A 26,219-nucleotide genomic window follows, 5' to 3' on the forward strand; every position below is an offset into this window, starting at 1 on the left:
GCTTGCCTTTTTTTAGTGTCTGTCGACAAATTTCAGATCCCAATAGATGTATAATTTACTTTTCAAAGACATGAAATTCTTAAAATAACTAAGGTATGAATAAATAATAGTTCACTCCCCTCACACAACTCTCCTCAAGTATTTTCTGAGGATAAAGGTAGAATATAGAAGTAAGGAGACATGAACGCATCACATTGGCAGATGATTTGAATCCAGAAAATTGGCTTGGCTAAAAAGCCCAGGATTGGTCCTTGAACATTGATGCTAAGAAGAGAGAGAAGGAGACAATGGATTAGCCAGTCTGTGCAGCAATGGGTGGCAGGAATTAAACATTAAGTAGTCAGACAGTGTGCTACTCACACCAATATGTAAGTATTATATTCCCATATTTCGTTCACTCTTGTCTTACTGAAAAATGCATTGTTTCTAACGCACTGACGCTGGTTCATACGAGTCGAACATTTGTTGCGTAATCTTTGAAAGTTGGATGTATGTGCAATTTCTGTTCACCTCTACCAGCAACTTTTGAAATCACATAGGTGTGCCCCTCCTTGGACTTCTCTTTGGTTTCTAGAAACGCTAAAAAAAGATTGTTTTTATTTTGGGTTGAGCTTTTTTTTCCTTTTGGCTTGAGTTATTGTTCCTCCGGCTTCCAAAACAGCTAGATTGGTTTATGTTGTAAATTAATTTGTTTGCAAAGTGATAAAACACAGATGTGAAATAAAGCCAAAGAGCAATTTTTGCTGCTTTGACATGATGGTTTACAGCAAATTGTAAAGAGAAACCCAGGTGATTTGACAAATTTAGGCTGTAACAGCTTGTACATTCTCAGAAGGTCCTACATTTCTTTGTCCTTATATGTTTAAAATGCCTCTTTGCTGTATTTGTTTAAAGAGCAGAAGAAGAGTAATGTTGGATGGCTGCTTTTCATTATAACTTTTACCTGGATTGTTTACATCGACAGAAGCTTGCAAGATTTAAAGCTTTTAAGCAGACTACTTCCTGTGTGTTTATGTGTAAATGCCTGGGTGTATTTGTGCAGTCCAATTAAAAGTAGTTTTATTAGCGATTTGTTAAGGGTCGACATGACATTGAAACACTAAAGAAGAAAAGGGGCAAAGATAGAGGCAGCTCTGTGTGTGTGTGTGTGTGTGTGTGTGTGTGTGTGTGGTACATGAAGACAGAGAGTAAGTTAAAGTTGCTGGAGCATGGATTCTCTTTCTCTCTGGTCTTTCTGGATCCATACCAATTCACCTTTCAAGCAGCTACATAAGAGAACACGACAGAGTGAGAGGGAGGGGGATAATTTCAAGCTGTTAGGGCAGTCATTGTTCTCCTGTTGGACACGTACCAGGACAACTTCACTTACAAAGTGAAGCCTAACAGGCAAGAGCAACAGAAAAGGGAAGAGAGTTGTAGGAGAGCAAGCTGAGCAGACAAAGAAAGAGACGAAGAGGTAATAAGGAGGTGTTCGACACTTAGATTTTGAGGTGGATATCTCCTCCACCAAGATGATATCGCCAGGACTTCTTCCTCTTCATGTAATATGGTTGATATTAATTGATGTAGCTTATTGTCTGAGGATACTGAGGATAAGTTCAGAAAATTTGATTAATCATGAAAATGGGATCCTTCACATTTAGGGTATCCTGATTAGAGCAGCAAGTCAACCCGCCATAGATACATCTGCCCTTCAGAGGTATCATTCAGCATTCAATTATGCATACAGTGTTTGTTTTGGATAAATACAGCACGTTTTGTCTCCTACAGATTGAAAATTGCACCGAAAATATGTGCAATAAATAATTGAAAATTTATATTTATTTGCCATATTCCAGTTATTCGAAATATCTTACCTTAAATTCATTTGAATCCCTACTTGGTTTACCCCAGAAAGGCTGAGAGAGACACACAAACAGAGGCTGGTGCATTGCAGAGCAAGGAAGACAAACAATAAGGGAACAAACCCTGGAGCAGCAATGACACACCATGCTGTCCAGCTTTTGTTTGTCGGTGAGTTTATTGGCTCATCCGGGCAAACACGCACATTCATGCACATCAAGTATGCAGAGACTTATACACACACAAGTCCATTATGAGTAATGGAATCCAAAACTAAAACGAAAAGGATATTCAAAAAACAATTTCACTTGTTGACAAAATAATCTTTACTGAAGGTCTACTTTGAGCTTTTTCCAGATCTTAGAATGGCTTTATTTCACTTGTGTGAAATGTGTGTATTATCATGAGTATCATAATCTTCAGACATTGCCTGTTCAAGTCCTGAACAGAACTGTCCCTGTCTATGTAGGATTGCCACCAAAGACAGAAAGAGGAAGAGCTTTAGTCAGTGGACTGTAACGTCATGCTGCAGTGGGCAGAGCGATCAGCAATCAAAGGACATGAAAAGATGTGATACGATCAGGGATGTCTGCATGATTAACACCCACCTTCAAAAAGTACTGGGGCAACCTTGATCCAAAATTCAAAATGCTCAGCACGTTTCATAGTGCCTATTTTATAAACTTAGCTAAGACTAATCTAAAATAGTTTTTTAAAAAACAAACAACTTGCAAAAAGTCCAGAAAGAAAGAAACAAATTAGATACTGCCAAGAGCTCAGGAAACTAAAATGGAACTAAACTGAAAATAAAGTGAAACCCTTGAAGTGAAGTACAAAGTAAGTGAAAAAGTAACCATGATACACACACTAAATGAAAAAAAATCATCAATGTGTGGGTTTGTGTTGTTGATTCCAACTAGAGCTTATTTGCTGGAATGTACTTTTTGTTTGCTTGTTGTCTGGAATGGTAAATCAGTCTGGGTCGGTGCAATATAACAGATTCAGATACTGAACCAACACACACACGTCGCGATCGCCTACACAGATTAATTTAGTCTATTCACATTCTCCTGGCTTTGTTGGTTGTAAGTTCTACCCAAAGTGGCTTTTCAAAGTGAGCCCTTGCTAATGTTGTTTCACTCCATTTCTCTCTTGTTGCTGCACTATCCTTTTCTCTTCCTTTCTTTTCCTGTCATGTCTCTGTCCTTCACTTGTCTCCTCCATTTTCTGTCTTGTTCTCTCTATTGTCTCCCTTTCACCAGCCGTCTCTCTCATCTCAGCTTTCTGTCAGACAGTAGGCACTGACTCATTAACTTAAGGCTACGGTTTGCACGGTTTTCTTAAGCCTTTTTCTATTTCTTTCTCTGGTTATCTTTTTTAGGCGCGAAGAATTAGCCACATTTTTTACTGGAATTTTAAAAAACAAGTTATTCAACCTCCTCTATCGAGACTTCATTGTCTCGCTTTGTGAAATATGAATTTCTAGTGTTGAGTGTATCGACCAAACAGATCTAACAATCAACGCCTTCTTCTTTCTGTATTTGCTTGCCGTTCTTCAGTGTATTGTTAATTGATGGCATTGCAACTTACTGCAGTTGTGTTTCCTCAAGAATTTAAGGTGACATATTTTCAAACTTTCCTCCTCTCAAGCAATTGCATTCAAGGACGCTTTGTGGAAAAGAAGTTTTACGTATAGTGCGAGTTTCCAGCTTTATTTACTCTGCTCTCCAACAAATGACAGCAGCCTACTTTTGTCCTTAGCACAAGTGCGTAAACATGTGTGTTTGTCATGCACGAAAACTCTCATTGTGATCTTAACCACTGCCAGGTTATATATCTCCTGCCGGGAGACAAGATGGAGATCGCCATGGGAACCGACTTGCACTAATTAAAGCGGCTTGACTTTGAGATGATGAACTCTATACCTGGCATGGGGAGAGAAAGAAAGAGGGAGGGATTGGGGCGATGAGTGAGGGATGAAGGAATTGGAGGACTAACCAGCTGGGGGATGATGAAACTCACTCGCTCATAATGACCTCAGAGAGAGGAGGACAGCACTCGAGGAATAACTCGCTTGAAGATGATGAACTTGACCAGGCCTTAATGGTCTTGGAGAGAGAAAGAGGGAGCGAAGGAGTCAGTGAGGTTATGAGAGTGGAGAGTGTACCTTCCTTGGAGGGAAATGGAGGGAAGAACATATGGAGAAGAGATGAGGGCGAGGTGCAGATGGACAGCTGGCTAGCAAAAAGCAAAAGAAAGACAGGAGAGACAAAACAAATGCAAAAGACAAAAGGGAGATGTTTTGCGGTAACAGCGTTGGACAGTAGGAGACAGATGAGAAGACTCATCTACAGTTTTTCCATTTCGCAACGAAACCCAGGCCTTAGAAAGAATAAAAATGGAGCCGTGCAACACACAAGGACTAGCTGAGTAAAATGAAATTTAAAAGAAAGCATAGATATGGAGAGGCAGAGAAGATGTGCGGACTGGGATATATCAAACTTTACCAGGTCATGATAACCTTGAGAAGCAAGAAACTGTGACAAAACAATGTGTCGAAGATTTTTATATTATATAGAGTATGACATTAGAAAGAGAGAGAAGGGACCGTGAGCAAGACTCTAAAAACTTTAAGTTAACATATCCATCTTGAGAGAAAGAACGGAGAGGAGACAGCCAAATAGACTAGATTGATGGTGATACACAGGAGGCACAGGAACGCAAAGATGCTGAACTTTCCTGGGTCAGGGCAACCTAGCAAAGAAGAAGATGATGGTGAGAGAGAGAATGTCCTGGTTGCAGTTACATTTTGAAACCTCACTTTTTGATTTTTGATCTTTTCAACAACCTAGGTGGTCAATTTTGGAAAATTCTTGTCTCATGCTGCAAGTTCATTTGAATGACAATATCAAATTGATGCAGTTGTCATGTGATAAATAGCACAATAATGGCTGCTCTCCTTTCACTTGCCAGCCTCGCTAAACACCCAACTTTATGTTGCTGTCAGATCTCTCTCTTTGTGCATATAAGCACTTCTAAACGTCATTAATTTGCACATTATATCTTGTATGTGTGTCATATTCTAATTTTGCTAAGCTAAGCTAAACATGTCCAGCTGTAGCTTCACACTAGCTTTTGGAGAAAAAGCAAATGGTTCTTCCTCTGAATGTCAAACTATTCCTCAATAGTACAGTAACCCAATTATCAGATAATATGAACTCCCATACATCACAATGTGGATATTTTAGTAATACAGTATTTCATGCAGGTCTTTTGTGTGTTCATACTTGCCACTGTGTTTCACAGACACAAACATAACTCCAACGACTTGCACATAATCTTCTACTTAGTACCTGCTGCTTGTAAGTGAGCAGCAGGTAGTAAGTAGGAGATTATTGGCATAGTCCAACCTTGCACAGGTGGTATCACCTTGCCTACCCTGTTAGCGCTGTCTTACAGTGAACAACCCACCCAAAGCAATTGATATCCACTGCAAGCTGAAGCTGTGTACTTATATATCATTTCCGTGTGGTGAGAGAGTGACAGACAGCGTTATAATGGTAGAAAGTCAGAACATATACTGTCAGTGTGCTGACATGCAGACTGACAGGCTCATTTTTTGAGTGTCTATATCGCCTGTTTTCCTCCATAATAGTGCTTTCTATTACTCTTGGCTTCTTCTCATTAATTTCTCAGTGTACCTTTTGCCGCCGCACTGGGCTAATTTCTGCAAGGGGATCATTCACTGAATATAATTTTAGATAAAAAAAGAATAGGAATAGGAATAGGCAGATATAAAAGCAAAGTAAAATGAATACAGTAGACAGGCAGACTAGTATCCACAGACACAAAAAATAACCTAGAATTAGATTTGAATTGAGTTTGAGACAGGAATACTACACACAGAAAAATTGTGATTGTTCAGCAGCTCTTAAGCAGTCCTTTGGTCTGGTTGAGATGCTATATAACACCACTGCATACAAAGCTCCAGTATGATTCTTTAGAGGCTCTCTACTGGTTCTTCAGCTTAGTTTAGTTTAGTTGGGGTTGATTGTTTTCATTTGACAAAGGTGCGTTATAGCACCTAAAGTGGTCCACCTATGATTACAAACCACAGAACCACTTCTAGTGCTGTTTAGCGCCATTTTTGTTTGTTGAGTAATTTGCTATTGCATATCCTTAAGACACCACTAAATCTCACATTTGTGCAGATTTTTGACATCAAATATATCACGTTTTCTAGGGATGTGTTGTTGACACAGATTTATCCAGATAAAATGAGTCTGTCAACTGTAGAAACAGAAAAATATAAGCACTGCTAATCTTCTGACAGACAGGAATGCACAGGCAGAAGCACAAACAGAAACTTGTGTTGTACCATCACATACATGATACATGACATATGACAGTGCTGTTGGGATGGATGGATGGATGGATGGATGGATGGATGGAGGACTCACATATAGCTTTTGTTGGTGTGTGTGTATTGTGAGACATGTAATTTGTTCCTTTGTCGTTTCATAGGTCAGTCAGTACCCAGAGAAAAAAAAGCTGGGAAATGATCACTTTCTCTCTGATGCTTGTATACACATAAGCAGCCATATAAACTGAAAAACTACTACATAAAACTGAAACTAGCAAAATATCATTATCAGCACTATTCAGGCTCCCTCTTTCACCCTTTTTCTCCTCTTTTCCTCTGCCAGGTTTGGCAATGTAACTCCTTGTTTCTCGTTTTGTTTATTTCTCCTCTCCCTTGCTTTCATTCTCTCCAAATTGTATTGCTTTATCCCGTTCGGGCTGTTTTGTCTCTTTTGATCAGCGAAATATTGGCCCTCTCCCTTTTGTCGTGTTTTTCTTTAACCTCTCTGATCATGACACAGATGGAGGCTCCTTAAATGAGTTTTCTGTAATTACTGGTGATTGCCATTCTTTCTTGTGCTCTGCATCTGTTTGCTTTATATATGCCGGACTAAGTTGGTGTGTCTTTGTCTTTGTGTGTGAAGTGTCTTTTTGTTGACATTCTTTCCTTTGTTCTGGCCCTTTCTCCCTCCATCTTAATCTTACTTTCACTATTTATCCTAAGTGTTTCATTCTTATTCACAGTGAGAAGCATTTAGATCTGGATCCTCTTCAAACATGCATTGTTTCCTTTGCCTGTTCTATTATCTGCTCTGTTTCCCTCAGACAAACTATCTCCTTGCCTGCCTTTTTTCCTGCTCAGACAAAACATAGTGATAAAACAGGCAGTGAGGAGAAAGGATGATTTTAGAGGAAGGGATGAATAGACGGGAAAAGGAGGGAAAGTCAGAGTACTTTGGAAATGCACAGAAGGTAGGGAGAGAGAAAATGGGTAGTTTTTCGAGATAGAGAGCGGTGGGATGAAGCAAGGCTAGGGGGAAAGAGAGAGAGGAGGGGATGGAGAGGCAAAAGATGCTTTGAACAGGAGAGGAGAGGAAGGAGAAACAGCTGCTGTGGAGAGAGGGAGCGGTTGGCCGTAAGGATTGTTTTACAGCAGGCAGTGAAAACTGGCTCGAAACAAACAGACTGCAAAGAAGTCAGTCTATCTGATGCAAAGTTCAGAAAGGAGGAGAATGGAGTACAGAAATAAGCAATGAGGACTCGAGTGAACTGCCTTCTTAATCCGTTACCTCCTCTACTGAAGATTACTGTGAAAATGATAATGTATTTGTGAAATGAGTCCAACTCTCCTGTTGATGCACTGCACACAGATGGGAGCCTTTTGGCAAAAACACAGTACATAGTCTCAGACATAGACACACATGAGGGGTCCAACGGATCACCAGAATTCCCAGTTCGGATTGTATCACGATATTGAATCACAAATCGGATTTTTTTTCAGATCAGTGAAAAAAAAGGGAGGCAAATTTAACTTTGCTTTCCATGTATAACTTAAATAACTTAAAAAACACTTAAAGCCAGGTCCTTTTGCCCATTTACTCTTTCTTTCTTCTATTTTTTGCAATGCATGCATCCTGGATTGATTTGTTGGGATTCAATGAACCAACAGTTCACGTGAACTCACGACTAATTTTTATTTGAATAATCAAACCAAACCAACCAATGGTGCTTCAGAGTAAATCACTGCCTGCATCTGTCTTGTCTGTATCTTTTCCCTGCAACTCTGCAGTTACATTTAGGGATGTATTGCTTTAAAAAGTGTGTGTCAGGCTATGATGGTTAAACGTTGCAGTTACCGTAATCCACATTTCACATGCATGCTGAACTGTGGGGGAGGATCCATATGGATCACAGACCAACTACAGTCTGTTACACCAGTAACACACACAAGGACCCATGTTTTATTAATGCATGCTGCAGTGTAGCTTTTGCATCTCACTGTCATAAACACTTAGTCTCTGATATGAAGACTTGGTATTCACCCATAGTGTTTTCAAAGTGAACAAGGCATGGCTGAGGGCTTTTTAACAGCCCTACTTCTTCTTCCTTTTTGTAACTCACATCTTTTTCTCTCTATTCATCCCTCTCTTTTTTTTCTTCTCTTTTGTCTCACTATCTCCATAGCTCTAGAAACAAGGAGAGGTCTAAGGCTGTTCAAATACACTCTACACACTCTCCTTCGGTCCCTCTCCTTCCATCTGCCTGTTTCTGTCTCTGTCAGCCGGAGAGGTTTTAAGCCTATGCTAATTTATATTCTCATATATTCAGTTCCCTTTTTTTGCTTTCCATCTTTACTTTTTCCTTCAATCTTGCTTTTTTCCTTTTCCTGTCAAACCAAGAAAGTTCGGAGCCTTTTCTTGCTTTGTGATATCTGCACATATCCTCCCTTCTTCACCCTCATTTTCCCTCTCTTCTTTAGCTTTTAAGTCGATCCATGTGTCTCTATGTCTATCTGTCAGATAGTCGGGGTTTGATGCCTCCCCGCAGACTTGCTTACTCTCTGTTTTACTTCTATCTTCCTCTGTCACTCATTTTCCTCCATCTTTTTTTTTCCTATTCTTCTTCACTCGGTGGCAGTTGGCTAAGAGTTGAGGCGTTTCTGCTGTCTTGCTCCCTTTTATTCCAATATTACTTACTCTTTTTTTTTATTTTCTTCTCTTCATCACCCTCTTGGGTTAGTATGATTCAGATGGGTGCAACTGACAATGAATATATTTGAACATACCAAAGTAAATCAATTTTTCATCTACTTTCCTGTGCAAATGTTACTATTACACCCTTATTTCATTCTTATTCTCCTTGCATAATTTCATCTGTCTACAAGTCCATTTAAGCTAAATTTAAATTCACACTGGCTACGCTGCATGAAATCTTTCATTCCTTGAGTATATATCCTATTACATAAATGAAGCAACAGGCCATGACCTGTGAGATTCCCTTGCAATTCTAGAGAAAAGTTGTGAGAGATGTAGGTTTCTTCTATTGTTGATCCCCAGAGGGAAAGCCTCTAACTCAGGAAGCAGGGAAGCTACAGAGCAGTGCCTCTGGCAGGCAGGGAAACAGTATGTTGCTCGAGGACACATCAGCAGAACTTATGCCTGTGTCGCTCTGGTGCCTTGCTGTTGCAGTCACAAACACCTTGGGAGTTTGCTTGCACTGACACACACACAGATGCACACTCACTGTCAACTAGCCGTATTAGCCATTTTCACACTGAAGTAGCCAAATCTGAGCACCAAACCTCCCTCAAATAAACTCAAACTGTGAAATGTCATTATTTCCTTAAATCAGAGCACGTGAAACAGTGCATTGTGTTAGCCACCTGCCCCTGGCTTTTCCAGCACTTTTTATGTCATTTAGGAGCATTTCAGGTTGCTGAAGGTTATGCAAGTGAATGCAGATGAGGTGAAGAAGAAATCACATCACAAGAATTAATTTTATACTTAACTTTGTAATTTTGAGGTATAATGGTGACAATTTTACATTACAAACATTAACACAATCAGTTTTACTCACCAGGTAGACCAATTAATTAAATACCGATGCAATGTTCTTCCAGTGAAACAATAAAAGAGTATATAATTATTTTATTTTAGTTAATTTGAGATGCATTTTTAATATCTCTGTAAAACTCCACATACCCCTGTTGCATGTCACCAACATGAGCCTCTCTCTAGAAGTCGTGTTGAATAAACAAAACAAAACCCAAATTGAAATTCATTAGGCCGGTAAGCCTGTCCGTGTGTGTCTTAAACCAAAACATTAATCAGAACTGATGAGAGGTTTTCAGCTACCTGTTTCGGCTAAGCTGCCAGCTCCTGTCATGTCCATTTTAGGTGTGTTTTCAGTAATTGCTGCTGCTTATTAAAGTGTGCTGCCTTTATCCACCTTACTCAGAAATTACCAGCAAATAGTACAAACACTAGATTGAATAACCATTTTCCACTCAAGGTAACCACTGCTTTCAGAGCAAACAGTCTGCTTTTGCTCTGCATAATTTTAAGTAACAGCCACCATTTCTCTGCTCCAAGCAACTGTTTTAGTTGCTGCACATGCAACTTGCACTATGATTGATGTGAAGGAAAAATTAGAAGAAAGGTACCCAATAGGAGAGTCGTGCGGAAAATATGACATGCTCATCACTGGACAAGGAAATAAACCATTATTTTTAATTCAGTGGTGTCACCTAATGACTGGCCAATCAAGTAGCTAAATAAACCAGCCAACCAGGCAGATCCTTGTTGGTGAGCCCTACATTGTACAATCTGATGAATTTGGAAAATTACTCAATTGTGTGTGTCTTTATGGGCCTCGTCGATCACCTTATTTTTTCGTTCTGATTAAAGTGCAAAGACGGAAAGGGAGGGAGGAATGGAGGGAAATTAGGGGAGAAAAGTGACCAAAGCAGATTGAGATGGACTGATGTGACAAGGCAAGTAGAGAAGTCAGTTAAGGGTTTTAGTAAGTAAACAGATGAAAGAGGAAAACAAGCAAGGACCAAATTGTGGGAGCAAATAAAAAATAAGAGTTGGTAGATGGAGGGACGGCAAGAGGAAGGACAGAAGCAGGTGGGAACAAAGGCAAGAGATGGAGAAAGAGATGATAATAAAACAAAAAGTAGGCCGAAGGCCCAAAAGAAAATGGACTCAGCAGTGAATGAAAGTGGAGGAGAAGATGAGAAAGGAAGGTGGCTTTGGTGGCTGTAGTTTTCAGTCTGATGCGCATGAATATTTCCTGTGGCTAGTTCTTTCTAGCTGGGATGAGGGAAAAAGAAAAACCCATTTGTGTTTCATGTGTGCTCATTTTGCACAAAATGAGGGAAAGGGAGAAAAAGATTTTAAAAAAGGACCTGGAAGACAAGAAGGAGAGACAGGAAGAGGAATGGAGGCCGAGGGAAGGGATGGCGAACGTGTTGCTACATGGTTGCTATGGTGTTTTGATGGTTGCTAGGTTTTTGCTAGCATGTTTATATTGTGTTTGGGAAGGATGCTATGGTGAATCTGAGCAATTCAGAAGTAATTTCCAGGTGTTTTCTCAAGTAGATGAATTATTTTGGTGAATGCGGTTGCTAGAGAGAATTGCATGGTTGTTAGGGTGTTTTGTATTTGTAGCAGTCATTGGGTTGAACACATTGATACCATCATAATGTGTGCCTACTACACAGAAAAAAACACTAATTAAGTATTAGAGTAAAGCGTGTTACCTAGCTGGCACATAAACCACACACCAAACATATTCACATTGTACACTATATTCAAATTAATGCGATTTGTGTCATAAACAAGTCTGTGAAAACTCTCCGTTGGGTTTTTAGTAATTACAGGCAAGGTTCGCGTTACAGTGAGGGAAAAGACTACACTGGACAAAGTGTGTGTTTAAGAGTAGGACAATTTAAGTGGGAAGGATAAAAGGTACAATTGGATGTGTACCAATTCTCACAGAAATGGACCTCATTCATAACTTCATTAAGCAATGAGAGATTGAGACCTCTACTTTTGTCTCTCTATTGATTTAGTCTTTCTCCATTAATCTTTCCTGCTCGCAATAGGACTCATACTCATTCTTACTTATTCTCTCTCTTTTACCCAATATATGTATCTGTCTCATGACTAACGATCAGTGTGAGAGCCTTTACTTCTCCTGTTCTTTCTTTCTTTTCTCCTCTCTGTCTGAGCGATTAGTTTTCTTTCTGTCCTATTGTGTAGTCTTTTCTCTACTCTTAAACTGTCTTTCCCCTCCTTTTGTCTCCCTTTTAGTTCAGTTTCTGTTTTTATCTCACACACTTTTGCTTTTTCTTTAAATCTATTGCTGTTGATATTTTTTAATATTTTGATATTTTCTGTTTCTAAACTGCTTTCTCTTTTCCTCCGTCAGTCTGACACTTTCCTTTTGTCTATCTGTTCTCATTCTCTTAGTCAATCTCCAGTCTTTATCTTCATACTGTTTCTCTCTTGCTTTACCTCAGACAGGTAACTGTTTTTATATATCCTCAGCATCATCCCACCGTATCAATGACTTATAGTACACAGGTGGAATTTCCATAATGCAATGCTTTCTCCACATGCACACTGTAATTGGATTTCTTTTATGCTATGCCAGATGCAGCAACTTGATTAGATTGTACAGCTACATAAAAAAACGGAAGGCGACAAAGACAGAGAGGGAGAAGGATAAAAGGTTTGTGTTAAGCCTTATTGGTGGTGGGAAAACTAAACCTTCCTCAGATGACGCATAAACGTATCCATGCGTGTGCATATTCAATCACAGGACTCTCTCTCTCACACACACACACACACACACACGTACATGCAGTCTATATTAAAGACTAAAGGTGGCCGTGACTTCGCTATCACGGCTCTTTAACAGACTGCCTGAGGAAATATTACTTCATTAATTTTACATGAACCTCATGTATGTAATTTTTGTATTTAGGCCTTTCTAAAACAGCATAATGTGTTGTTTCCCATTTAAATATTAAGTGATATTTCTTCCAAGCATTGTACAATCGCTTTTAGCTCATATACGTAAACATTCAGGCAAATCATAAATGGCCAATAGTTGTTGCCCAGCGTTGTTATATTTTGTTAAATTCTACTGTATTTCTTTCCCTAAAGCATGCGACATTGCTGCTTAGTTATACCTTTGTCTGTCAAAAACCATCTAACCATTAAAATTCACCCCTGTAACCTCTTTTGTTACCACAATTACGTAGCAAGAAGTGATAATCATCATTCCAACTATTACTGTGTTCTTTTATTCTGCAGCCACAAGAGAACACATTCTCCCATGTCACATCAGATTTGCCCACCAAATATCATTCAGCTTTTATCCTTTTTACTTTTCAGGAGTTCAATTATTCCTGTGTTGATCAATAAACAATGGAGCCATTGGAGCACAAATCAATGTGCAATATTATCACATAAAACAACTGACGCTCTCTCTCCAACATCTGCTGTGTTTGTTCCAGGAAGTGCCAGTACGCCAGTGGTTTTCAATGAAAATGGAGACGCTCCAGGAAGATACGACATCTTCCAGTACCAGATCACCAACAGGTCTACTACTGAGTACAGAGTCATTGGCTCCTGGACCAATAAGCTACACCTCAAAGTGAGATTTTACACGCACAGACGCACACACAACGCTCCCATAGGAATTGCTGTTGTTTTTTCATACACACACACAGACAGAGCATTCTAATATAATTACCTATTGCACACATGGAAGCCAAAATGAACAACAAGAGAACGAGCAACAATAAAAGTAAAAGAGGGAAAATGTGGGCAAATCCATATCTAACTGAAGGTTCTTTGATTTCTTAGGTTCTCGTGCGTGAGATCATGAGGTAATATTAGCTCTACATTTTTTTAAATTCTATTCATTTCCTCCTCACGCAACTCTCAGAAAATGTCAAAAATTTAATTCAAAACAACAAAAACAGCGAAACAAACATTATGTCTTATGTTTCCAGCTCACTGCATATGGAACTTCTGTGTAATAAAGAAAAAGTGTCTTTACAATAACCCAAAATGTATTGTGATTGGAGTTGTTTATCAAAGCTTCGGAGGCATTATAGACTGAAGGTTGTGAGCAGCTGCCATTAATTCAGCTGCCATTAATTCAAAATGCCCTGCTAATAGGCTGGATTTGTTTGAGTTATTGTTTTCATTGAGACGCAAAAGTTTGCCAGTCTTGAGCATATTTACAAGAAAGAGTGGATCATCTTCTTTTCAGAACGCAGCGTGTTGTTCAGGGACACGCTGACACTGACACACACCCACACAAGGTCACTCACACAAATATATTTAACCTGTAAACACTGGCACCGAAACTGCTGCAAAGAAGTAGACTATACACTTGGGAATCACATACATTCAAACAAAGACACATAATTTAATGCACAAGCAAACTGTATTGCCTCTGTTGTCTTTGTCTCAGTTTCGCACTCACTGACTCACACACATGCACACAAACTCCTTGAGCACACTGGAGTGTTTGGTGATATATATCCACCCAGGACTTCATTAGAAAGGCCAGATGACAGATGAGAAGACTAATAGACATGAAGCGCTTTCTGCCTGATGGACGACCTGGCTGACAGAGAGAGAGAGAGAGAGAGAGAGAGAGAGAGAGACAACACATAGTTAAGGCACACATGATTGGGCACTTTGACAGTTGACGGATTAACAGATGTATTTGATTTGTTTACTAATTCTGTTGGGTCTGACGGCACAGTGGCAGATTTTAATGGTGGCAGCAGGTGAATGTTTTCATGATCAACAAACTGTTTGAATGCATCTTAGTCTACGTTAAAGAGAGGACAGGTCTGTGTAACAGGCAAGGTACAAGGCAAGCGAGTTGGACATATGGTGCGTGGACACATTTACACAGCTAATTTGGTGTTTATACAGTAGTTAAAACTGAATTCCATTACAGTTATTATTGAGAGTGGTTCATGACCTGGCCTCTATTGTTTTGGGTTGTGCATATTTCATGGTTATTGCTACAAAATAAGGTGCGTGTCAGTGTGTAAAAATTCTGCAAGAACTGTTAAGGGTAGGAATAAACAATGAGTCAAAATACTGAATAAACAGGAAAAAAAACAAAACCGAAGTAAAACTGTTTTAAAATTTTTAAGCAGTGCCAGTATATACTCTTCTGCACACACACAAACACACACACACACACACACACGTGCACCCACACACACTTTTTCATCATTAGAGTATTTCTACTGGCAGATATATTTGCAGCACTAAGTTGTGAACAGCCACTAACCCAATATTGGTGTTAAAATGCTGCAAGGGTGTGAGTTTCTATATGTGTGTCAATGATCAAATTAAGTCTATTTTCTCCTTCCCTGATGGATTTTTCCTCCTAACAAGTTTTTGCTGGACTGGTACATTATGTGCCTGTTTAAAACAGTAATGCCGTTCTGCTGGGCACCCTCGGCAACGGATCAACCTCAGGGACTCGGTATAATGACAAAGTTACAAACGGGCGCAACACATAGTGAGACATGAAAACACACACATACAAACTCACACATACCAGACATACGGAAAACTCAGGGATTCGCCATAATGCCAGCATGACACAAGCACAAACAAACAAAATGCACACATGGAGCAGCATATGCACATACACACACACACACACACACACACACACACAGAAGGAAATACAGATGGCCTATTTGTGCCAGATCTGATTATGGTCTGATTGCTGGCTTCCAGACTAGCTGGTGTTAGTTTTGTGCCCAGCAGCGCTCAGGAAAACGATCAGAGGATCTGCTTGTGCTAATTGCTCTCCAAGTTGCCCTGAAGACACACTTTCTGCAGGTACAGAGAAAACAGTGTGTTAAAGGACCGCTAACACAATGTAATGTCAGCTTCAGCAGATGGCTGCCAATCTCGGTGTCGCATAATATCCCACATGAGGGTGGGAGGTTTTGCTTTGCCACATGAACACACAAGTTCAGGTGTGTTGTGTTGCACAACAAAATCTACATTTTCCAGATGGTTTAAATCTCATGTGTTTGTCTCTCTCCTCTCCTCTCCTCTCCTCTCCTCTCCTCTCCTCTCCTCTCCTCTCCTCTCCTCTCCTCTCCTCTCCTCTCCTCTCCTAGGTCGAGGCCATGCGTTGGAAGTCAGGTGACCCATCTCTCCCACCCTCTGTATGCAGCATCCCATGCCGTACGGGTGAAAGAAAGAAAGTGGTGAAAGGCGTGCCGTGTTGCTGGCACTGTGAGCGCTGTGAGGGATACCATTATCAGGTAAATCTCTGGATAAATACAGGCCACCAGTATTTGCTGTTCGCTCAGTTGGAAGTACACAATTCACTTCTTACTGTTGTGTTGTTTCTCTGTGTTTCTACGTATAACGGTAGTCTCATAGCACTCTTAAGCCTTGGCATAAAATTGCAAATGGTGTCTTAGTGTATGATTAACCTTTTACTTTTATCAAAGTTTTTGCTTTACAATTTAAATGTCCAAAGCTGCACAGAATGTTGTCTGAAAACCGTGGTTCACATGCTGCAGGCAGCACAATTGACCTGAAACATAATTCACTTTTGTCATCCCAAATAATTTAGTGAATATTTACAAAGCATGTACTGTTCAAACTGCATATTTGAAAGTATAAACCCAAGTCACAGTCCAATGGGTAAAATGATTTTTGTACATTCAGAGAAAAGAAAAAATGACTGTCCATTTCTGCTGGTCTTGTTTATATTAAGTCATACCAAAAAAAAGGATTTCCTGGAATTACAGATGACTTTGATTGGCCCCAGAAACTCTTGATCTGTCTCTTGATTTATCTGTCTATAAAAATGTGATAAAAATCTAGATTTTGACCAAAGTCCTAACCTTGGTTGAATTTAATGCACCTGCTTAACAATTTAAAGTTGCAGACCGTTCTTTTTGTTGGAATGGATTTTAACAGTGAATTGACTACAAGATTTGCTTTCAGCAGCATTTCTTATGTATGTACGTGTTTGTCTCTGCTTTCTGACAGCTGCTGCTTGTTAGTTTTTCTGTTCCTTTGCGGAGTGATCACGTTTTTTTGTTTCAACTCATTTCAGGCAATCAAAAAAGCGAGCCACTTATGTGGCCCATTTTTAGATTTATATAGGCTCCACAGATGCTATTATAGCAAATGAAAGTATGTAATTTTTGGTGTGGGAAAAAGGGTCTGAACACACAATACAAGAATATATCCCCAGTGCTAATTATATCACTGTTGGGGACAATTTGGCAGCTCTTCGTCCCTCTTATTAAGTTAGAAAAATCCATGAGTGAGCAAGTGTATGAGTAAAGAGTTCCCTCGCTCAGGAAGCAATAAAGGAAAACGAAAAAATCAGCCATAACAGCAGCAGGAGATGGTTGTCAGAGCGAGCAAACTGTGCTCATTTTGCGGATCCACAAAATCAATAATCTGTTGACACATATATTATAGATTTGGGATTTTAGTAGAATGGAAAATGGTATACCAGCACAACAAAAGCAAGCGAGCAAAAGACAAGTTTTTTCTCATTAACAGACACCTTACAGGGGTAGATAACACATATACAGATTTACCATATTCACATGGAGACTTTAGGTTGGATGCGTGTTTCCACATGTTCAGAAATCAACTGAAAGCATGAGCAAATGCATTAAGAATTAGAATCCTCGACCAGAAGCACTAATTAAGAAAATTGACAACTCTTCTTGGCTAAAAATTAGCTTTGACATGACTCCATGCACAGCCAATACAGTTCAGGTTCATGGTTAATACTCTAATGAATTTCATGAGATTGATCAATACACTATATATCTAAAAGGTCATTCTTCAAGTCTGGTCAGTCAACGCATTAACAAAATGATAATGCTCAGTATTATGTAAAATTGGATTAATTGATGTATTGGAGCACAAGTTAGCATCTTTTTAAAGAAAATAAATCTTTAATTTCAAATTAAAACTGTCCCTCCCCAGGCCTCAGAGTTCACCTGTGAGCTGTGTCCATACGAGATGCGACCTGATGTCAACCGCACTGGCTGCGTTCCCATCCCGATCATCAAGCTGGAGTGGCACTCCCCCTGGGCCGTCGTCCCCGTCTTCATCTCCATGCTGGGCATCATCGCCACCTCTTTCGTCATCGTCACTTTTGTCCGATACAATGACACACCCATTGTGCGAGCGTCAGGACGGGAGATGAGTTATGTGCTGCTAACGGGGATCTTCCTGTGTTACGCCATAACGTTTTTGATGATCGCGACGCCAGATGTGGGAGTGTGTTCATTCAGGAGGATTTTCTTGGGCTTGGGGATGTGTTTCAGCTATGCCGCGCTGCTCACCAAGACCAACAGGATACACCGCATCTTTGAACAAGGGAAGAAGTCTGTAACGGCACCCAGGTGAACACTCACTCCACCTGTCTGCCATTATGCACCCTCTCTGTGTGGATGTGTGTTCAGTACATGTAGAATTCAGTGAACGTAGTGGCACAGAAGGTCGATGTTAGTGTCTTTTCTTTTACACTCAGGTGTGTGCATTCGCGTGAGGCCCTAACCTCCACTTCTTCCTTACTAAGCTGGTTGCAATCATTATTCATCATTTATTTTTCATCCATTATTTATGAGAGCCATGAACTCACACTCACCTATTGTACTGTTTGCACTCAGAGTGAGTGACTCCAGGAGAGAGCATCAACTAAGTGGCTAAAATGTTAATGCAGTATTTAATAACGCTCAGGTTCATGTCCCTGCTACCCAGATGGTCATCTGTTTTTCCTTCAGCACCATCCAGCTGTAGTGTGGTTGTACTGCTATTACTCATACATATAAAGATTTTTTTATGATAATTAGGCTTTTCTAAATGTCTTGTTTGTTTTCCAGGAAAAGCTGGACAAATTATCCAGTCCTTTTTTTTTTTTTAGTTGTACATGACTGTTGCTCTTACTTTTATATATGAGGGAGAACAAGCAAGCAACAGTAAATACATTGAATACAACACAGTTGAGGTAAGGACACCATGAGATGCAAAAGGAGGCAGTGAACATTGAACACAATTTGCAGAGGTGTTTTTTTTTCGGGCTCTTTTTGTGTGTTGTGCCAGTAAGTAGCCAGACACTTCCTTTGACCTGTGAGCTTGACAGAACATGTTGCTTCTTCACTAAGTGAAGGGAGTGAAGATACAGCTTTTGTATTGGGGTGTTGCTGTATTTGCCCCCATTTTTACCTCTCTGGTGATCACCTCATTTCCTCTATCCACCACTGTGTTTTACTTCGACTGTTCCTCACTGCCTCTCTTTTTCATTCTTGCTTCAAATCTCTTAATGACCCTTTCCTTGATCTCCCAGCTCTTGGTGCATGTATGGCTGCATTTATTGTAATTTGTCATGTTTCTGCTGTCGAATAGAAAACTTGCACCAACCTTCAGGATTTTTTGAAAGATGGAATGTTTTCAGGTTGATGGATTTTGAGTATTTTAAATGTATTTGTAAAAGACATTTTTCGCCAAGGACTTAAGGAAATATGGAAATTTACATATTGCATAAAAATGGCTATAATATAAACCACTTGGACGTAGCAATAGCAAATTTCTTAAGCACACGTATTTCTGTGAATCCAAACTTTCTAGCAAAAAAGTCTCATAGCAGCAATCCCCTCCTTCTCAGGTTCATCTCTCCTGCCTCGCAACTCGTCATCACCTTCTCACTCATCTCAGTTCAGCTGCTGGGGGTCTTCGTCTGGTTTGCGGTGGACCCTCCCCACACGGTCGTGGACTACGGTGAGCAGCGGACCCAGGATCCCTTGGCGGCACGCGGCGTCCTCAAGTGTGACATCTCGGACCTGTCCCTTATCTGCTCCCTGGGTTACTCCATCCTGCTGATGGTGACGTGCACAGTTTATGCCATCAAGACACGAGGTGTGCCCGAAACCTTCAACGAGGCCAAGCCCATCGGATTTACCATGTACACCACCTGCATCATCTGGCTGGCGTTCATACCCATTTTCTTTGGCACGTCGCAGTCTGCTGAGAGGGTAAGTGTGTGTATGTTTTATTTAGGTTTTTTTATGTGTCAGTCCTACTATATACCTAAAATTGCATACTTTAACTGCAGTTTTCAACAATGTCTTTTTGAACTACAGTCTACAGATAGCGTGAGTATATTGCAGATGTCTTCATCCTCATCATCTTTAGGATTGCATAGTCTGCAGAAAGGATGATACCATGGTGTGTCTGCAAGTCTGCACTTCTGTTGGATTACCCAGCATATGACCTGTTTGGGATTTAAAGCGATTTTCTGAGATACCACAGTCTAAGAGGGTGAATATGTGTCTTTCATTGGTCTATTGGTATGTGTGCCTGTATAGTTGTGCATGATTTGACTTCACGCAGACGGGTCCAATGGATTTTGGTGATATCTGAATATTTCCGTGAAATATCTTTTCTAGGTTTGCAATACACTGACAAGCAGGTTGTGATGTTGTGGTTTATTATCTTTCAGTGAGCATAACTAAACTCCCCTGAGCCCTTTTTGCAGCATTTTGAAGTTTTGGAATCAGTTTTTTGAGCCATAAATTTGCATGTATTGCTATGGCAAAAAGTCTGGTTTCTCTACTCCCCTGACAACTTTTTAGAGATCAAAACTGCATCTCTTGGCACTGAGAGATAGATATGTTTTTCAATTGTAGCTATTCTAATGGCTTAGAGTCCAAAATCTCCTGACAATCCCCTGTGAGTACAAGAGGATTTTCTGTCTGGCTGATTGACTGGATCCATGCGTTGGTCCAAGCTTTTAGAGGGTTGTACTGTGAGCTTATTCTTCCTACCTTTAGTCAATTATTGTATGACTGTATGATGTGAGTAAGGTGAAGGTGTGTGTCTGTGTGTATGGGCAGCCTTTACAGACTTCAAGCTTCACCTAATGATGATTATAGTTAATAATTGTACGTATTTTGCGTTTTATTGGATATTTTAAGTTGTGTTATCTACTTTATTCTTACACACCCATATGCACACAAACACACACAAATATATTTGTGTTCTATAGGACAGAGGTTCCTAACGTGAGGGTCGGAAACCCTCAAGATACATTTTTTGGGTCACAAAACACCCTCTGGCTTAGGGAAACAACAATCAGGTTTGTAAGTGGTTGGCTGATTGTGTGACAGCCTATAAGATGTGTCCTTTCACATTATCAGCTCAGAATCAGAGTTTTTTAGGAGGCACAAGCACACATACACTCAAACAGCTAATCTGATTCATAACAACACGATATATACACACAGTAAACCATCGTGTTTACTTGAGCTAGAGCAGCGGTGGTTTATTGATTCCATTTCTTGATAGCGCGACTATTACAGTTTTAGCAATAAAACACTTGACAAGCTCATTGAGATTCAAGACACATCATTGATTGCAGATGTCACACGTTGTACATTACAGTGCTGAACTGTTTTATATTGCAAATGTGCACATAGCAGATAGATGAGTAGTAAATAGACACATAGGCTTGGTGGTGACTTGGTTGGTAGGTTGTAAGGTTGGGATAATGCCAGACGAGGTGTCTATTATCAGCAATTAATGACACTTGAAGGGCATTATCCTGCTTATACCATGGTCATTTGCCAAAGAAAAGAAATCAAGATTATTCATATATATTTTCATGTGTTTTGCAACCAAAATCTAAAGTTTTTCACAAGTCGTAACTCTGTTTCCCTGAGGATCTGACTAATTTGTGGATCAGTCATTACCATCCAGTAAATAGGATGGATCAGAGATATAATTTGGCAACCGGAGGTATTTCTAGTCCACTCAGCTCATAGATCCCTTTGGCTCAGCTGTTAGCCAGAAAGCTAACGTTATGATTCAATGTAAGTAACACTGCGTATGGTTGACAAGCAGTGAATATAATGTCACAGTATGTTTAACAACAAGACTAGCTAGCTAACCAGCTCATTGTCCCCAAATCAATATCAAGACAAATGGTGTAATAGGTGTCCATTATCACTTTTTAACCCCAGCTTTAACCCCCACTTTTTCACACCCAGCAGCCAACCAGAATCGAGTATTCACCCAGACCACATGATATAAACAGTAATATAACACGTGATAGATTCAAATCAGAAAGCTGTTTAACAAATAGATTAATCAAATTAAATGTTCACCGGCACAATCTCAAATGTCAATATATTCTGTCCAATCGTCCCCTCTACATGAACACTGAATACCTGTGTGTCCGCTGAAGGTTCAAGTCATCTCTTCTTCTCCCTCAATAAAGGAGTCGACTCTTGCAGCCTGCTCCTATTTTGGAGTGTCAGTCAGGCAATTTTCATTTCTCTCTTACCTCGCATCTCAGCCCATTTTCCTTTCAAGACGGGAGCCCGCCTCTGTCGCATTGCAAAAAGCTGACATCAAAGTGATCCTGTCTAATCACACATCAGGGAAATCATACTCTTGCTGGATGTTTCATAGTGTTTTCCCTTTGCTCACTCTGACCCCCCCCCCAAAAAAAAAGCCAAGGAGTTGTGGAGTACTCATTGATGCAGGAAGTTTTAAGTGACTCAGTGAGTTCTGAGCACATTCTCACAATTATAACCTAATAAGGAGAACATTATTTATTCATTTTCCCCAGTCAGAGGCTTTAATCCAGTCCAGCATTATGCCTGCTGGCAGCTAGTCTACCCTTTAAGCTACTGCTTGCGAGTGACAGTGAACCTGCTTCAGTTGTGCAAGTCCATGACCTTGCAGATATTGTACTGTGTTTGTGACCATTTGTGGGTGTCATAGCACCTTTAGGGTGTGCTCTTGCACATATGTGGCTGCAGAAGTCATTTGTGTGCGTTTTTATGACTTTGTAAGGGTATATCTGTGTGTGCATGCATGCGTGTGTGTATGTTATCTGACATTTAAAAGCGGCCTGTCTCACTGGTTGGTCTTAGCAGCACCCATTCCATGTTTGTTCAGCTAATTGGAATGTCCACCGGCGACTTCTTGTGTATTGGTGTTTGAGTCTGTTTGTCTGGTGTGTTGTATTTAATTGGAATATCCACCAGTGCACATTTGTGTGTGTGTGTGTTGTTTCTAATTGGAATATCCTCTGGAGTGTGTGGCAGCTGGCTGGCTAACAGAGAGAGCAGAAGAGAGGGAGGAGAGAGACGAGTGAAAGAAATAAACAGGTAATGATGTGACTCGCTGATGGGGCTTTAATGAGGAGAGCTCTGCAGAGGGCATAGGTTTGGTTTCTGACGAGGGGAGAGGGAAGGGGCTTGAATGAAGTTAGCTGGAGGTTAGATGACAACACGACTAACATTACAATTAACTTTATCATATAATGGTCATCACGTTCTGCTTAATTATTCCTCAATGTTGTCAGGGGCCTAGTATAAGTATTAAAACTGTTGCATTTATTTTTATATGATTAATACTCCACTATACTGCAACACAACTGATAATCTTAGATACTTAGCATGAGCATACCCAGAGCATCAGATGCTCTTATCTTTCATCTTTTTTACAGTGTTTGTGACCCACACTTGCTCACAAATGTGTGAAATGTGCTTATAGCAGCTGTTCATTTGTTAATGGCGCTGTGGCCTGTGATGAGGCTCCTGTCAAAACAGTGGATTGCATAATGGCATTGTGAAAACATTTCAACTGTGTAGTGTGTAATTCAGTCAGACTCCACCAGGTGTGCTTTAATGTGTCTTTGCAGGTTAACTATAGAAGAACACATCTCTGTGTGAGCGTTTTAAACGTGCCTTGGACACAAGAAAAGCCTTAGCTTGTTACTGCATGTGATGTCGGAACAGTTTTCCTCTTTGTGGGGGTCCTGTCTGTAGGGTGTACCAGCAGAGACCTGAAGGTGTTAGATGGCTTGTGCACCTTGAAGTGGTTGAAGCTCTGGAGAAAGCTTGCAAGTTGACCTTCAGGCAAGATTTTTTTGGTAAACTACTCTTTAGAAGGCAAATGCTAGGCATTATGCTAGACTTTCCCTCGCCTCATATCAGCTGCTACCTGTTTGATGTTTTGGGATTCTCCTTCAGGTCCATGCTGTCAGATAAGCAATTTTCCTGTTGCCTGTTCATGGGTCACCCTGGGTGTGGGTCAACTGTATGTGTTTAGGACACAATAGTTTCTCAACTTTTGAGGAGTTGAACTGGCATCTACTTGCGTGTCCATAGGTCAGTTTTTTGCGAGCTGTAAAAGCTGTGAGAAGTGCTGGATATTTCTTTGTGGCACAGTGAGATCAGCAGAGTAGTCAGCGTCGAGCAGAACGGAGAGGTGAAGCCTATAGGGTTACACTGCACAACATTGCACCTAAAGAAATCTGACATTCCCCCTTCCAGCTTTTGAGCTGAGTACAAACTCTGCATACAATATGCAACATGGAGACCTAATTTTGTTCCTGCACTGTGTATGTGTATAGTTTGAGTGACTTTATGTGGTTAATTTACTGGCAAATACAGACTTCTGTCCTCACCCACTCATTGTCACTTGCTTCTCTTTCCCTCTCATTTACTTTGTATATTTGTGTAGTCCCCTCCACAACCTCTTCTCATGCGCTTCTATCCTGGTATTTTTGCTCTCTCCCCATCTTAACACCCTCTGCTCTCATTCCTCTCCGTTGCTCAAGCCCTGTCTCTCACATTCCTCTCCTCTGAATACTCAACATGGCTCTGAGTCACAGCGGGCAGAGAAAGAGAGAGGGGGGGGGGGCAGAGGAGGAGAAACACAAGGGGAGGGAGGGATAAAAAATCGAAAGGGAAAGTTACTGCGAGAGGCAGGGACATGCAGGGAGACAGTGAGACAGGGAATAAGAATGTGAGACATAAATCAAGAAAGAGGGAGAGAGGGATTCTTGACCATCACCAACGAGAGAGGCATTGTTTTGAAATAGGTCATGCTACCATGCAGAGGCTGCTGGCTCCAAACAGCTCCTGCTGCACCCTGCAGGAATGGGAAAGGTTGTGTATATTTGTGTGTGTGTGTGTGTGTGTGTGTGTGTGTGTGTGTGTGTGTGTGTGTGTGCCGTGTGCATGTGTGCTTCCCTCTGCCTCTCTCTGCTTGCTGTAAAGCCCTAACCACAGGGCGCATCCTCTCTCCAGCTATGTCTCTCTGCATATGCCTCATCGTTTCATTGCCTGACACTACGGACAGATGACCCTCCTTCTTTTTTTCTTCCTGTCTTCCTTTCTCTTCTCTCTGTCTCTTTCTCTTTATCTATACCTCTCTTTTTTTTCTCCCTGAGAGCCATCTCGCCTGTCCTACAGATGTCTTAAATATGGTCTGCTTGTTATCTCCTGCCGACAACTGAGGGAGAGTCAACCGTCCCGCTGCTACTCCAAAACCCACTCACTGTGTGCGCGTGAGGGTGTGTCTTTTGTTCACAGCAAGCATGTTCTTTGTATGTTTTTTCTTGTGCCATTATGTATGCATCAGCTGCTTGCACTTGAGTTTTTTTTGTTCCTTAGTTATATTGGTGTATCAATATAGGAGAGAGATTTTTCCCTGATTTGCAAGTACAAGACACAGCCATTCTTGTTTTCAGTTTTTCCATTCCTAGACATGGACATGAGCGCCTTGGTCAACATTAGTAGGTACAGATTAAAACAATGAGCTATGCAGTGCAATCTAAACCCAGCTTGGGAACAGGCTGAATTCTGCTGTGTTGTTCATGTTCTGAACAGTAAGAATCCGCAGGTTCAGTCAGCTGCTATTCACACACACCAATGCACTTTATGTCTCTCAAGGCCTCACATTCACATTATCTCTCTGACACATTCCCCTTCTCTCTCTCACACACACCCACACACACACACACACACTACTGCATAAGACTAAAGCAAGACCCAAGTGTCCTGACCTCAAATTACCCCCTTTACGAAGTGAAGAATGACAAACAGCCTCACTTTGAGTAACATTCCTCATATTTTTTTCTCGCCCCGTGATTGCATTTGATCCTCAGGTTTGTATAAAGAACACACACAATCTATCTACACCTGCCTCACAAATTTCATTCTCCCCCTCACATCACACACACACATATACACACAGCGTTGCGGCTCACTGTTCGCTGACAGATTTATGGCTGTGACTGTGGTCCCGGTGGAGAACCGGTGACCGCCCAGATCCTTACCGGGAGTAACTGTCGGTAATCAATCTACAGTAATCTGAAGAGGTTGGGAGAGACAGAGGAGAGAGAGACAGGGAGGTGGAATAAAAGTGACACGCTGAGAGAGAGGAGGCTGAGAGAGAGGGAACAACAATGTAAAAGGGAAAAATGGAGGAAGAAAGAAAGATGGGGAGTTAGGGGAAAAGAAAAGGAGGCAGCAAGAGTGAACACTCGAGGCAAACATGCAGCAAAGAAAGAATGAATCACAGAGTGTGGGAGTGCAGAGTGAGAACGACGTCAAGAATTACTAACAGAGTCAAAGAGGTGGGGTTTTAAACAATCGTGGAATGCTAAGG

The 26,219-nt window shown here is 40.7% G+C and overlaps 1 protein-coding gene across 1 annotated transcript in view; it reads left to right on the forward strand.

Annotated features, from left to right (window-relative positions):
- Positions 1–26,219, forward strand: part of grm8a (glutamate receptor, metabotropic 8a) — a 207,718-nt gene that overhangs the window by 167,011 nt on the left and 14,488 nt on the right. Inside the window, exons 7-10 of the mRNA XM_070853529.1 lie at positions 13,232–13,371; positions 15,890–16,036; positions 17,736–18,157; positions 19,420–19,786. Coding sequence (XP_070709630.1) covers positions 13,232–13,371; positions 15,890–16,036; positions 17,736–18,157; positions 19,420–19,786 — 1,076 coding nt within the window. The remainder of the gene's footprint in view (positions 1–13,231; positions 13,372–15,889; positions 16,037–17,735; positions 18,158–19,419; positions 19,787–26,219) is intronic.

This window comes from Pempheris klunzingeri, chromosome 22 (genome assembly GCF_042242105.1).
Source record: "Pempheris klunzingeri isolate RE-2024b chromosome 22, fPemKlu1.hap1, whole genome shotgun sequence".
In the NCBI taxonomy this organism is placed as follows: domain Eukaryota; kingdom Metazoa; phylum Chordata; class Actinopteri; order Acropomatiformes; family Pempheridae; genus Pempheris; species Pempheris klunzingeri.